Consider the following 15,695-nt stretch of genomic DNA (forward strand, 5'->3'; position numbering starts at 1 on the left):
GGCCCCCTTAGTAAGCAGAAAGAAGGCACAGGCCTGCAGATTAGGGCCCACAATATCTGCCTGCATAGTTGTATTGTGTTATAAATTTATAACACCTATCAGTATGCATAGGTATTCAGTAAGTGACACAATAAACTCCAAAACAGTTTGAACCGGAGTTCACTGCTCCAGGATACAGCATCAACACATGTGCCTGGGACAGCAGTACTTTGAGCCAGGGCGGAGCGCCTTCTGACTGGCAGGGGCACAAAGTGTCAAGGTGGTAGTGTTGGGTTGTGGAGGGCCTGGCTGGGGCACAAGAGTGCTGAGAGTGTGCAGCCATGTGGCTAGGCACTTTAGCACCCTTGTGCCCCAGCCTCCGTCCCCAACAGTACTATCTTATGGTGGAGTGAATGAATTTACTATGCCCTAGTACCGGCGCATTTGTAGACTCTGACACTTTACTGCAGAGCTAATTAGTCAACTTCACAGTAAAGCTCATGTGTGCATGCTCCCAGTGGATGCGTCTACACGAGATGCTACGTCTCTGTAGCTCGTTGCCACTGTGCAGCAGTTGCTAAAAATAGCAGTGTAGTATTGGGACTGCACAGTAATGTTGGTTAAGCAAATACTAAATGACTGCATGGTAACAACTGCTCAGTCTGCTGCACACGTAGACGCGCCCAGTATGTTGAAATGAAATCCTTATATAGATTTTTTTACCTCTAGAAAGAACATGAAAATGGACAAAGCAAAACAGTCAAGCAAAAGAAGACCACTGGCTCTACAGATTCAAAAAAGGAAGTAACAAGAAAACAACAGATTATCAAAAAAAAATCAGAAGATCTTGCAAGACAAAGAAAAAAAAAAGGATCACCAGTGCCATCAACTGAAAGTCCAGCATCGATTGAAACAGTGAGAGGTGTGTATTATTCATATGTTTGCTTTTAGCATTTACAGATCCAATGTTCCTACCACACCAAAGTTCCTTTCATCCACCTCTTGACTTGAGACAGAGCTTCTTTCTGACCTTTTGCAGGAAACTGCTCAAATATACTACTTTTTAGATTTCATAAGTAAGCCTAAATAATTTTGTCCCATTGCACATCAGCAACCTGTTAGATTTTCAGTTTAATCCTTTTTTGACATCCTATCTGTCTATTTGGGGTCATAAGTAGTTGTTTTGGTAGATCTTTAGAGTGATCCAAAACTCATAGATTACAGGGTTAATTACAGTGCCCTTTAGGAGTCACCTAGCTGATTTCAGGATTGCTAAAATTATCCACCTAGTAGAGACCATGTGGTCATTTTGGTCTTTGTCCTCTAAAAGTCTTGTTCTCTTTAGGAGGGAGGGCAGATTGTTCATCAGTATTCTTATTCTGAGATTTGTAGGGTTGCTATCTGGACTTCTGTTCATGTGCTCATCTTCCACTGTTCCTTGTAGCTGCCTTCCAGATCAGACCCTGACTTCTGTAGAGTTATTCTGTAATCACTTTTCAAGTGAGACTACTGTGGGGGTTGGCAATGTTTTTGCCCAGAGTGCCAAAAACACCTGCAACCTTGACTTGTAAAATGTTGGCATGCCACGGGCGGATGATAGGGGAACTGTGCAAGGTCCGATCCTATTTGTGGCAGTGCAGCGCTGGCCCCTTCCCTGAGGTGTGCGTGCTAAGCAAAAGACCTTTATATGCCACACTCTGGCACGTGCTAGGGGTTGCCTACCCCTGCTCTACTGCCTCCTGCCCAGGCTACCCAATACCCTCAATTAAGTTTTTTATTCTTTAGGTCAGGGGTTGTCAATCAGGGGTACAAGTACCCCTGGGGTACTTAGAAAGACCCTAGGGGGTAAGCACGGGTGGGCGGGGACAGAGCGTGTGGGACAGGGACGGAGCAGCGGGGGAGGGCAGCGGCACCCCTCTGCAGGCCACACAGGCGCCCCCCAGCCGGATGGACTCTGAGGGGAGGGAGCTTGCACATGGCAACTGCCAGCACTACAGACCACCCCACGCTGTCAGTGCTCTGCATGTGGCCATCCCCGTCTCCCCAGCTCCGCATCCAGCTACACGCCACCCCTTCCCCCTCCCCTCCGCATCTGGCCGCCAGGGGTACACTTATTAAAAAAGGTTGAAAACCCCTGCTCTAGGTTCTGAGAAACTGTCAGAGGCAGCACTCATCCAAGAGCACATTGCCATGGAAAGATCAACATCATCTCTTCAGGACCCAACACCAGAAAAGGACTCTTTAGATGCTGTGAAACTAATGTCCATTAATATGCCGCATGCAACAAAAAAGAATGATCAACATACATCTCTAAACCAGTCTCCTGAAAATACTGTGAGAAACTCTATGTTTGAAAGTGAATGTTTTTCACCAGGATTAAGTCCAGTCTCTTTGGTAAGAATATAAAAGTTATGATTTACAGTTAATACACTTGTGTTGTCCATTTTTAATCAGTGTCCTGATTAGGGGACCTGTTTAATCAAACAGTGAACCAAGCTGCTCTAATTAAGAACATTCACTTTTTGGAGAAGTTAATCAGAACTTACTGATATAAATAATAACATCGTGTGTAAGTCCCAAACAAAATTTAAGGCTGCCTTCAGCTGCCTTCTGAATATATGCATAGCAAGATGTCATGAAGAGTTTTAATCCCAAAATATACAAAGGAACTTTAGGCTCCAGAGTGAAACTTACAAATCCAGGTCAGGAGCTTAAGTTTTTTCTGTGCAATGGATATAGATAACTAGGCCTGGGATTCACAACAGCTAGCATGCTGAACAAGGAGATGCTAGAGCAAGCCAATACAAACTGCTGAAGAGAGGTGTATATGATATATAATTATTTATTGTTTAAACTGAAATGCCTTTTTTCAATAATGATTTATTATATATTAATGTTCAGCCCAGCCTGACTCCAGTAACCATAGACAAAACTGTCACAAGTAGAAAAGTCATAGAGGTTTCTGTACCTGATGTAGAACTGAGCAATATTAATGAAGCAATCCAGGTTGAAAATTACCTTTCTGGCAAACTCGCCATTGAAGAAATGAAAGATCTCACCAAAAATATCGTGCAAAGTAAAAGAGAGGTATGGTATCTGTCATCTACCCCTTTTGAAAAGCTGTGGCTTTCTATGTTTTGTTTATTTTTACATGTAATCAAGACATTAGGAAATAATGCATATCTGTTGCTTTACGATATCAACATTAGAGGCAATTCTTTACCTGTAATAGTGCCTACAAATTTTATTTTCCTTTCTTAAAAATGTTTGGGATGTAATTAAGTTAGAAATGAGACAGCTAGGAAAGAATTCTGTACCAAGACCATTTAATTCCTATCTTCATGAAGAATATGTAATATCTCTTTCCTTTTGGTTTTTTGATCTTGATATTTTTATAAAATAAAAATCAATTTTCACAGATGGAAAAATTATTTTGCTTCTGCTTGCAAGTTTTTAGAATAGAAAGTGTTTTCTTATCATTCATTGTAGCCTTAATATGCTACTACTTAGTATAGTTACTAATACAAATATTGGTAAGTAAGCATTAAAATTTTCCCCTATAAGCCAGGGTACTTGTATAAACCTTGTATACACAAACTAATTTATTTATTGTTACTTCATATTTTCATATTTCTTATTTTAAAAAAATTGAAATGGAAATTCTTGAAATTGAAGATGTTGAAGATCTAAATAGGCTCCCTATCTTACAGGTAAAATGATTATTTTTCTTCTAGGAATCCTTATCTCCATCTCAGTTAACCACTTCTAGTGGAGACAAAGAACAGTCATGGCATAAAGAACCTGTAGGTCACATACATGAATCTGGTATGTAAGTTTAATTTATGAAAAAGCATTTGTCTTAATAATTGTAAATAGGCAATGAAAATATTTTCTTAAATACATAAATATGGCCTCACTCTTCACAACCTCCACTTCTTGATTTGTTTTCTCACTTGTACCCAATTAATTACTTTCCTAAAATGAGTATATCTTTGTTATTGACAAGGCATTCCTGTTGGATGTAATGCTTATTTACTCATACTGTAGAAGGACCAATTAACAATGAGTTTAAGTATCCCTTTGCCTGCATAGGTTGGCAAGTTAATAGCTGACCTTCAACTAAAAGGAGATGGGGGGATTTGGTAGCACTCCCAGGATTCCAGGACTAGATTATATGAATGTTAATTTATTAGCAAGGAACAATGTTGCCCCAATGGGATTGGAAGGACTAGCAAGCATACACTTTTGAGACTGGTATCCACTGTACATTGTTACCACTTCATTTAAGAGCTAAACCCTGGTGCTCATAATATGAAACTAGTCCCTCAGCCTTTATTTAATCAAATATCCAGTCCTACTCTAGAGGTTTGTGCTGCTTGTTAGTCTTACAGGAGCAAAGGATCTGCAGAAATAATCCCCAGTAGAGACATGAGCACCTTTTAATGGGCATTTTCCAGAAGGTTCTCACTATGTACTTTTCTGCTTCTTTGGTGTTGTCTATATGGCAATATCATTGGTATATAAGCATAAAGACAATGAAAGCAATTGGGCTATACGACCCTTATTTGCATAGTTATAAATGTTTGCTGGTAGCACATGACCATTTGCAAATGCAATACTCAGATTCCAGTATGATTCTGGAAGTGGTAGAGCAAAGGCGCATGCTGCCAGAATGTGGGAATATACTGTTTTTGGTGATTAGAAAAATCTGTCAGACTCTCATTGCTCCACACAAAATCATACAGAAAATAAATTATTCTGTGCCTCTTTCTAAGTAACTTAAAATAGAATGCATTTTTGTCATGGTTACAGGACCTTCCATACATTCCAATCTCAAACGAATGTATTGCAATGACATAGAAAGTGATTCTGATGAAATGATGGAAATGAGGAAAGAAGAGGATGAAAAACAAAAGAGAAAAATAAAGTTACTCCCTAAAAAATTATTCAAAGCAGATGAAGATATTGCCAGTAGTAGAGGTTAGCAAGAGCTCAAGTTGCCCTTTAAATATCATCATACAAGAAGTACAAACCAGAAACATATTAATAAAGATCATATTGCAACTCTAAATTAAATCCACAGGATCCTTTCGTAAGCTCAATTTATTGCAGATATGTAAGAAAACAAACTCAGCTGGGTTTTTTTTTGTCTGAGAAACCAATGGAAAATGCTCGGGAACATTTTCTTTCCTTACCTAGTAACGTAAATATTCAAGAAATACTGTATGCTGCTTATCTTTCAGATGAGTGAAAAAGCATAATTTTTCTGGTCAGTGAAAATATTTTCACAGAAGTAAAGCTTTAAACCCAATATTTTCTCAAATTGAATGTTGGCTATTTATATTTTGTATACTTAAATTATCAGGTTAAGAGTTGAATAAGTGTTTTCTGACAGTTTCTTCCATTAATAAAATAGGAACAAGTTCTCGCTGACTGTTTTCTGCTCTATTGCAAAGCAAGGAGACCAAAAATTCTGATTCAGTAGAATCAAAAATCAATAACTCTCTCTCATTCCTGTGTGTATGCTTTCACACAACCAGTTCCTTGGTGTGAGTCAGGGCTGGACTTAGAGAGGAGGACTAAACGGAAGGAAAACAAACAACAAAAAACTTAAGATTTCACAATGCACATCAGTATAGTAGTGCACTGGTGACCTGGCAAGAAAGGTGTGCACAATAACTGCAGATCTTACTGAAAAAAGTAGAGTTAGTTTTGGGAGTGCTTGTGATCAAGCCCAAGGACACAGCTTTTCTTACAGGGGGCTGCACTATTAACGAGTCTCATACCAAAGAACATTAGGGATACATCATTGAAGGTCTTTACCCCTGAATTCTGTCAACTTCAGTTAATGAAACTACCTTGCTTCTCCTTTTCTGTATGTGTTCTGTTTTTTCCATGTTTTCCATTTTCTTTTCTTCTTACCTTCTTTCACCTCTCCTGAAGAAGAAAAGGCCAAATTAATAGGAAAGAGAGCTGGATCATGGTCTTCAGCAGGAGGATTCAAAGACAATTAAAGTGAGAGAAGAGTACATTCCAAACATTGGCTCATGGCACTTTTTGCCTGTTCGATTCTACCAAGTGAACTCTTAATGCAGTCTTCAAGGACACATTCCTTTTGCAGTGTAGGGAAAAAGTGGGCTGCAGATAACACACCAACTGGTAAGGGTGTGCAAAGCAGGCTGTATTTGATTCAGATTCAGCCCAAATCAGGGACAGTGATTCAATTCATTGATCTGGTTCCCTGTCCTGATTCGATTCGGCCAAATCCAAATCTGAAGTTTCAATGCTGATTCACAGAATCAGCGATTTGGCCATAGACACAGCTTTACATTTTTTTTTTTTTACATACCTCCAGGTACTCAGGCGTGGCTCATGAATGCTGCAATAGTGGGGCAGATGCAGCATCTTGCGGTGGGGAGGGAAGGGGTACATGCTTGTCAGCAGACACGGAAGTGGACCAGAAGTACTTCCAGTCGACTTCTGGGTCCACTGCCGAGCACGCAGGGGTCTCCCCTCCACCTCCCCACGCCCTCCTGGCTCAGCAATCGGCCATGTGGGGACCCTAGGTGCCCCCCCAGCTCCAGGAGGCACCAGTCGCCTGGGTGGGGGGAGGGTCCCACACGTGCTCTGTGGCAGACCTGGAAGTGAACTGGAAGTGCTTCTGGTCCACTTCTGGGTCCATCGCCGAGCATGCGGGGGACCCGCCCCTGCACTCCCATGGGACGCTCCATCCACCCCACCATCTCAGCATTCACAAGCTGCCTGGTACCTTGAGGTATGTAGAAAAAACATTTAAAGCTGTGTCTATGTCCAAATCATTGTATCTTTCACAATCGATTTGGAAGGTTCCGATTGGATTTGGAGAGATCAAAGGGTCTCCTGATTTGGTCACCGAATCGGGCCAAATCAGTGACTGAAGCTTCACACAGCCCTACTGACTGGCAAGGAATCTGTTCATTTTCTACCTGAAGTTAACAGATGTTGTTGTTATACTGTAGAACAGAGGGCAGATTTCATGCAAGATGCAGTCACAGCTCTCAAATGGAAAAAATGTTGATTATGCTTACTGGTATATTTTAAAGATTTTTCATATCCTTTGGTATTAATGTACTGTGCAAATTCATGCATGTTTGGGCCATATCCTGAAGTCTTTGTGCCACTAAAATCCTTCTGACATAAAATGTTGTCTCCCAAGACATCCATCAATTTTTAGGGTCTAGTTTTGCAAATCTAAGCATTCAGTGACATGCCAAATTTTTTAATATCATGTTTTGGGACAAATTTTTGAAGTCTTAAACTGGCCAACATTTTACATGTACAGTTTTTTCAAGTGTTGATGTAATGTTATTGATATTTAAAATAGAGTTAAATATCTGAAGCCCCTGAACAAGGCCTTGTGTTAAGTACACGCATACCTGAAAGACCGATTGAGATGTTCCAGAAATTAGGCATATCTAAGTACCATATTTAACAACTGAAGGTTTATAATCTCTGATAAATAATATGAAAAATATTTCATGTCTAAAAACTAGACAGATACCAAATTAAACAAGCAGAAAGGGGGTAGTAAAATAAAGCAGGATCGGTAGATACCTTTTTATATTCCTACTTCTGTAATGTGGCATACTGACTTCTGAATCATGGCAGATTAATCTTTAATGTTTTTCAGTGACTGAAAGCATATCTACTGTATCTATAAATGACTTGTTTACTACGGATGGTGAGGCGTGGGAACCTGGGTGTTCAAGTGTAGGGATATATCAGAAGCTCCATAAAGAATTTACTAGGAAAATTCAGGTAAGCCAGTTTTCACATGTGTGTATATATAGATACTCTAGTTTAGGTAGAGACACCATTAGAAGAACTGCCTTATATAAGATTATATGTAGAAAGACTAGATTAAAAGAATGTAATGGTCACCAAGTTAGGAGTTTGGAAATGCTACAGTTAAGGTTGCCTATGCAAACTTCATATAACTTCCATATTCATTATAATATATATATTTAATTAGATGCGCTAAGAGTGTAGTGGTAATATGCAGCCAGAAAAAGAGGCTCAGGCACATTTTGCCAGTGGTTTACACACATATTTACTGACAGCAGAGAAATGCTGAGCTGCAGAATCCTGAGTTCCACTCCTAATTCTGCAGGGGAGCATGTTCTGACATTTTACAGACCTTTCTCTGTCTCTCCCATAACCTATCTCCTTCCAGCCTATACCTCTGTCTCCCCAGTTCATATTATTTAGCTTGTCCGTATTCTCTTTTTTCATTTCTACTTATTCCCTGACTCCTATCACTCCCCTTTTTAGTCGACTCAGATTGCTTCTTTCTCTATAGAGCCTAGGCCACAGGCAAGAGAATTATCGGAAAAAAAGGACAGTCTACCTGCTCTACTGTTGGGTTCAGCAGCCCTGACATGCAGCTGTAGGAAAAAGAATCTGCTTGGCCCTGGGCTTTCTGTAGAGGCAAAGTATTCGAAGAATTTAGCTGCCAGCCTCTAATAAATTTAACCTGAGCAGGTGCTAACTGCAGTGTTCAGCAGTCTATAGTTTATCCCTAACGTCAGGGTGAGCATCCTAGCCTAATCTCAAGTGTCTGCTCCAAAGTATATGGGCACTACAAATTAAAGTTGCTGGCCAGTGTTAAGAAATGCATTTTCCCTGACACTGCACTCAAAAATGGGAGGAGAATTCTTGCTGGGCAGTCTGTATGGAAAATTTCAACCCAAACAATTGAAATTTGGGGAAATTTTAAACAGGATCTTACAAAGGAAAGTGTTAAATATAATTTAAACGTAAGTTTTGCTTACCACCTCTGCCTCTGACAAAAGCAAAGTATGTGTTCCATAATTTGATAGTTTATAAGCAAGAGCTGTGCTGTTCATTGATGCTGTGAAGTAAGATTTTCCTGCCAAGTGCCAAATTTCAAGAGTTGATGGATGAAGGTTTTTAACAGAATATATCCAGTCTTTCAGGTCTCATAAGACCTGGCAGATTGCAGATTTTGGCACTACAGAAGGCTAATTAATCAGTAATCAGTTCAGTAGAAAAGATAACTGTTGCGGGTGTTTCTAAGTAAGCAGACTAAGCATTGATCATTACGCAGGTGAGCTTTCAACCTTCTGCAGCAGCGTACACTTCACTGTGTTTAAACCTTTAGGTGCTGCAGCACAGCACATGGAGATTAGTTGAGTTTTTGGTGAAAGTAAATTATCTATATGGTTGTAGGCCAGCCAGTCAAATGGATTTTATGTTCCATCTCCTGAGGTATAAGCTTATTTTTTTTCATTCAGTAAAATATTTAGAGTGTAGGATTCTGTCAACCAGACTGATTAAAATGAAGTACCTAAGTTGATTCAAACGGATAACTGTTAAACCAAAGAAATACATTTGCAGTTGCGAAACAGGTAACTACATTCACAAACAAGTATCCTACATGTGCAGTTTCCATGTTTTTTCACACGGCATATTTGAATTCAAAATTAAAACATTTGTCCATTGTAACCTGTAGTCTCATTGCTAATTAATTACAACTGCTTGCATTTCATAATTTTTTTCTCACTTCTCATTAAAGTGAAAATTAACTTGAAAATAAGTAGACTGTAAGTAACCTTAAAACACATCCTTCTAGAGCCGCTCAAGAAGAATGGACCATTTTAACAAGCAGTCATTAAAAACTGCTCAGCAGCATTTGACAACAATGACTTACGAGCTGCATGAATACAGGTCTGTAGCAGGTTACTTATTTTACAAAACATATTTGTATTTACAAGTTTTTTTTTATTTATAGTTTATTTCTGTTTTGATAGGATCAAACAGCTGGACAAATTTCATGTCGCTATCATGGAGGAGCTTGAGAGTTTCGAAAAAGATTCCCACTCTTTGAAAAATATGGAGAAAGAATTTTTGGTTTGTATTTAAACAATTTCATTAAAAAGCTATTTTAAAAAGAATTGACATTTTGTCCTTTAATTGTGGAAGATCAGTTCTGGCTCAAAGGTGTGTTTTGCAACTAGCTCTTAAAAAAACCAAACAACTGAAGATGAACTCTGAATCTCCCTGGGACTTAACTTTAAATTAAAAGAAATTAACAATTATATTTAAGATACTTAGACTTGAATCTTCTTGGTCCTGGCCATCCCTATGCACTTAGAATTTCTCAGTCCCCATTACAGATTTTCTGCTTCTTTGCATTGATGCGATGTATCCTAAGGCAAGTCACCTGGCCTCAGTAGTCTTCATTTAACTCAGACCTGAATTTTTGCCTAGTATCAAAATGGCACATTAACCTATTGGGCTTGGTGGGTCAGCTAAGAGATTTAATTTAAATTTCATGTTTTGGCCTTCCCATTCTTAACATGGAGTGGATTAATGAACTAGGTCTTTACTCCAGAGGCAAGTTTTTAAATTGAGTTTAAAGCTAACAAGAAAACCAGTTTGGTCTCATTCTAACCACACTTAAATATTTGCGGTGTCTGATTATTGTAGAAAAGATGTGTGACACTTTAATTTCTGGAAAGTAAATGTTAAATTTGCAGCTTGAGTTAGAATGAGCTCTTTAAATATCGGATCTTGCCCCACTGAGCCTTAATTTTTTTTAAACACCTGTGGATAATCTAGGGTGTTGTCTTGTGTTGTATCAGGGTTGACTGCAGTATTGCTAAGAGGTTAGACAGTAGATTTGGATAGGTTGGTTTAGAATCATTGAAAACTATGATTGGAAGGAACCTCAGGTCATCTAGTCCAACACCTTGTTCAAATCAGGACCAGCTAGATCATTGCATAGGGATGATTCTGCCTCAGGCAGAGGTTTTGACTAAATAATACCTCAAGGTCCCTTCCGGCCCTGCTTCTCTATGACTCTGTCACATGGGCTATGGTAGAATGCCTGCCCCTTCTAAATCTGTCATTCTAGCTTATTTTGACACTGAATTTTACTATTAAAAATAAACCTGCATTGTGTTAACTAATTTCTTAGTTGTTCAGTTACGTTTTTATGTTTCTTTTTAGAGTTTTTGGAAAAAGCAGGCAAATACTTTTAGTGTGTACAGGAGAAATGAGCAACAGAGGTTAGTAGATTTTATTTTTGTTGGTATGAGACTTGGATTTGATCCATCACTTTACTATTTGCTTACAGTGTGCTTTGGGCCAAATAAAACAGGGACAAAAGTCTTGCTCATCTGTGTAAATAGTGAAATCAGTGGATGAAGAGTTCTGTATACCTGAAATGTGCTAGCATTTTGGTTATCCTCCTGGGTTTTTGTCCTGATTCCACTGGGATATTACAATAACAACAGGAATAAGAATGCTTATTAAGTACCACATGAGAATTTAGAAAAAGGATGTATTTATGAGTGGTGTGGACTCTTCATGTTTAGCTGAGATGTTTAATTCACCTCTTACTTTATTAGGATTCAGATTCTTAAAACTTCATTTGAGAAGAATATCTACCAAAGTGTTGAGTATGAGGAAAATATCTTAACTTCTGAGGTATGACAGTTTCCCTGTTCTTCTGGTTTTTGTTTTCTTACTTATTTTTTCTATCACCAGATGTTGGTATTGAGTTCCTGATATAGATATTCCTTATAGGAAAAGTCTTTACCTCCTCTGTACTATTAAGGTCCCTAGATACTTTTGATAAATTTTCAATGTCACAAGTACTCCTTAACATATATATATTAAGGTATAGATGTTATATCTTAATACTTCTATTTTATATCTAAAATAAATAACAGAATTGCTTGTGCTGTAGAAAGTGGACAACTTTTCTTGTACCTCAGGCACTCTTATTTTACCATTAACATGTCTATCAGTGATAAGTCTGATCTTAAACTAAAATCAAATACATAAATGTCTCTGAAGATTTGCTGTCAGTCTTGATGGAAAAATAAACAAATGGTATAGATACCTATATATTTTTATAGATGCATCTAATGAAAGAAGACATGAAAGGTCTTCAAGAGAAGCTCCTTAAGGAAATGGTAAATTAAGCTATTTTGTACTGATTGCTAATTATTTACTCTTTGCATTTTACTAAAGGAACTTAACTGTTTGCACATTGACTTCTTAAGTTGAAGCTGTTATTGTTTGTTTGAAATAAAATGAAAATAATTACACATATTAAAATATCTTAAACCATATGCTTTTATTAATTTTTACTTAGAATTCATTAAATGATGTAAATAAATATATTCCTATAGTTCTCTGCTGATGTAGTGACTCCCACATGAGTTTTATTATGGCTCATATGAGAACAAATAGGAAAAGCAATGCATACATGTTGTGAGATTTGGATCTGGATACTGTGATACTTTTTTTAAAGTTTTCTTTAAAGTATTGATAAATATAATATAATATGTTTCTACCGCAGCAAGAAGAGGAGCTATTTAATGTTCGCAGAGGATTGCAGACCCTGTTTTTGTCAGAAGGAAGAAAATTCTAATGTCAAATTTAAATACTTTAACAATATATTGTTATATTCAGATTAGTTCTCAGTAATGTGAAGTTTGACAATCATATTCAGCGAAAGCAAACCACTGCTATGAAATCTCTTTTTTTCTTTAAAGATTGTAATTTTATGTAGATAAACTCTATTCTGTCACAAGCATTTGAGGTTTCTTTTGATTACCATAGTAAGATGTAATATGTAAATTTGGATTTTTAAAGAAGTGCTATTTTTAAAGGATCTCCACATAAGATGCAAGGGATGTTTAATAATAAAGGATCATTTTTAAAAGATGTATTTATTCATGGATGTAGAAAAGTGGCCATTCCCAATTGACATGAAAAGGTCATGTTTATGTCATGACTCCCTGTAGTGCATTGTGTCCAGTCAGGTGCAGAATATGACTGCAAATTATTTTAGCACATTAAAAGGAGATCAGAAAGGCATTTCTGGAAGTCGCATCCTATTTAACCCTGCTATTAGCTTTCAGTAGAAGTTTGTTGTAGACTAAAATCATTTGTAAAATGTGCATGTTTTTACCTTATTTTGCAAATATATATTAAACTTTCCATGACGCACACTTTTGGGTCTTTTCTTTCATCTTCACAAAACAGGCATTAACAAAAGGTGTATACATCGCAGTACAAGTTTAAGACTATTTTTTACTTAATAACACAAAATCTGTTGCCGTGCTGACATTTCCTGTATGTGTAGACAGATAGCTTTCCTTTGCATTTCAGTTATATTGTATTGCCACATGTGCTAGAAACCTTAGGGGAAAAGTCTTTATAGAGACTTCTTAATGGATTATGGATTTATTCAGTAACAAGGATGTTCTCTTCTGTGCCATGCAGCCAGTCTTCTCACCTCCAGATTTTCATATTCCCTTTCTTTCCACAGTCTTGCAACAAATGGATCTTCTAATTCTTCTCTTTCTGAAACAAAACCCAGGTAAACTGTATATTGTGGCTGTAGTACTGTCAGTAGCTTTTTAGGGAAATGAAGTTAAACATTTTCTAGATTGCCAAAAAAATTATTAATATAGGGAATCATTCATAAAATAAGCCTGCTTTAGAGGTCCTCACTTCCTTCTGAAGAATTTTGTCAATAAATATCCAACTCTGAGCTAACTCTTAGTTTTTCTGTAGCTCTTTTTTTGCAGTCTGTTTTCCTTCAGCTTTATCTCAGATATCGTACTTTGATCCCTTTGCCTTCACGATGACACATTTCCTCTTTGTCATAACCTCATCATCCTCCAACTTTTTTGCCCTTCCTACTTTCCCTTTTCATTCCTAACATTGCTGCTCCTTTCTGACATGTAGCTTTTACTTTAAGCGGTACCCTATGTTCTTATCTCTGCTTCTTCTACTACTCTACAGCTTTTTAACCCCAAGCATTTGTTCCATCTTTTTCATTACCATATTCCTAGACCCCTGCTGTTGTTATGCTATTACTGTATTGTCAGTCTAAACACCGTCTTCCTTTTATTTTTTTATTTTTTTTAAGTTAGACATGCTTCACTCTGATTTAGATTCTTATTCCTTCCAACCCAGAAAGCTCTTCTGTCAAGGATGGTGTTGCTTTTTCAAAAACTGTTTTTGTCACTTTCCAGTTGAAATTCTGACTCTGTCTTCCTTCTCATTTATCATATTCCACTTTCTTATTGTCATAATCATAGTCCACAGTATGGCCTACTGCTAAATCTCTGATTTGTCCATTGTCACTCCTCACAGTAACCATGGAACCTCACAATGTGGTTTTTCATAAAAACTTCTTTCCAGTGAACAACTGGCTTTAAGGTAAGATGTATAGTACACCTTTCTGAAGTGCAGGGATGCTGATACACAAGGCATGAAGGCTGGCTGGAGCACGCTCCAGCGACTTGATTAATAGAGTCTGTTCTGACACACTGTAATTACAGTGTGTCAGAACAGCATCCTGGCACATGTACAAGCACCCACTGAGATTATACTATTTGGATAATTACTTTATAATGACCTTTCCTCTGATCTACCTATGTATTATTGGGTCACTGTGTTTGCTGAACCTTCACTGGATTTATTACAGGATTGTGTATTTTAGCTTATGGTCCTTGCTTTATACTAAGTGGGAAGTTCTAAAATTGGTACTGATTTTGAATTGTTTTTTATTTAATTCACCCAGTTTCAATTAATTTTGCATTGGTGAGCACATCAAGAAACATCATCTTAATTAAAGTGCTTATCCTCATAACTGCTACTGAACTGTATTTATTGACTTGCTCATGCTAAGTTTTTTTCTTTCGAGTAGAAATACAAATTAATTAACTATGGGTCTGATCCTGTAAAGGTACTAAGTACTTTTGTCTCCCACAAATAGCACAAGTTGAGGCGGCTCAGCACCCTAGAGGATATGACTGTGCATTTGTAACACTGAGCCTCTGGTATCCGAATATTCCTGTTAATGACAGCTAAAAATGAATACAATTGATGTGTTCTTTTCTTAATGGTGGTTTGACTGGAGACGTTCTTTCCGCAGAGTCCAAACACTGAGGTTATTGTGTTTAACATAAGGTGTGTATAATTAGAGATTTTATAAATCACTTGCACATTCTGAGTGAAAATAAGAGCAGTTCACCCTAGAGCTGACTTTTCCCCTGGATTAAATGTAGCAGTGTGCAATGGATTCATCAGTGCTTCAATTTAAAAAAATGTTCAATCTGTTATTTAAAAAATTGTGCACAAATTAAAATTGTTGCAACTAATATTTGTCTGTTCTATAGGTTGGGCTAAAGTCTGTATTGTTTACTCAGTCATCTCACTCGCTGACTTCCACAAGGAGTGGCGTACATAGGCGGTAAAAGATTTGGCCCATAAATTCTAACTTTTTCAGTAAGGTCTTCTTCAGACAAGTGCCCATAATTTTGATAGCCAGTGTCTCTTTCAAAAATGTTAAATCATGGTAATTGTCAAGCTAATCTCTCTTAAATGGCATCTTTTTTTTATTGTATTTAAAGTGTGGTTTGGCATGCCAGTTAGTCATCACTAGGGGTATCTACTCAACTGTGAGGTTTATAATGCAGAACACAGGAGTTATATTTCCCCACGCTCCTTTGTGCTCTGTCTCACCCTGCTTCCCATCCCCAGCAAACTACATCTCTGCCCCTGACCTGGAGCAGCCACCTAAACAAGTTAAAAGGCAGTTTGGTTCTTGTGCCTGTTCAGTTCTGTGCTGTTCTGCTGAGGCTGTTAAAAAAATAGCCAGATTATGGTAGAGATGAAGGGGATTTTTT

The 15,695-nt window shown here is 37.7% G+C and overlaps 1 protein-coding gene across 1 annotated transcript in view; it reads left to right on the top strand.

The window, feature by feature from the left end:
- SYCP2 (synaptonemal complex protein 2) overlaps positions 1–13,004 on the top strand; it is a 47,355-nt gene extending 34,351 nt beyond the window's left edge. Inside the window, exons 32-43 of the mRNA XM_019510162.1 lie at positions 709–901; positions 2,123–2,373; positions 2,881–3,066; positions 3,714–3,804; positions 4,792–4,959; positions 7,649–7,776; positions 9,611–9,705; positions 9,789–9,888; positions 10,990–11,048; positions 11,391–11,469; positions 11,904–11,960; positions 12,350–13,004. Of these exons, the coding sequence (XP_019365707.1) occupies positions 709–901; positions 2,123–2,373; positions 2,881–3,066; positions 3,714–3,804; positions 4,792–4,959; positions 7,649–7,776; positions 9,611–9,705; positions 9,789–9,888; positions 10,990–11,048; positions 11,391–11,469; positions 11,904–11,960; positions 12,350–12,421 (1,479 nt within the window). The 3' untranslated portion in view covers positions 12,422–13,004. The remainder of the gene's footprint in view (positions 1–708; positions 902–2,122; positions 2,374–2,880; positions 3,067–3,713; positions 3,805–4,791; positions 4,960–7,648; positions 7,777–9,610; positions 9,706–9,788; positions 9,889–10,989; positions 11,049–11,390; positions 11,470–11,903; positions 11,961–12,349) is intronic.
- The last annotated feature ends 2,691 nt before the right edge of the window (positions 13,005–15,695 follow it).

This window comes from Gavialis gangeticus, unplaced genomic scaffold (genome assembly GCF_001723915.1).
Source record: "Gavialis gangeticus isolate Ggan-Ray unplaced genomic scaffold, GavGan_comp1, whole genome shotgun sequence".
NCBI lineage: Eukaryota > Metazoa > Chordata > Crocodylia > Gavialidae > Gavialis > Gavialis gangeticus.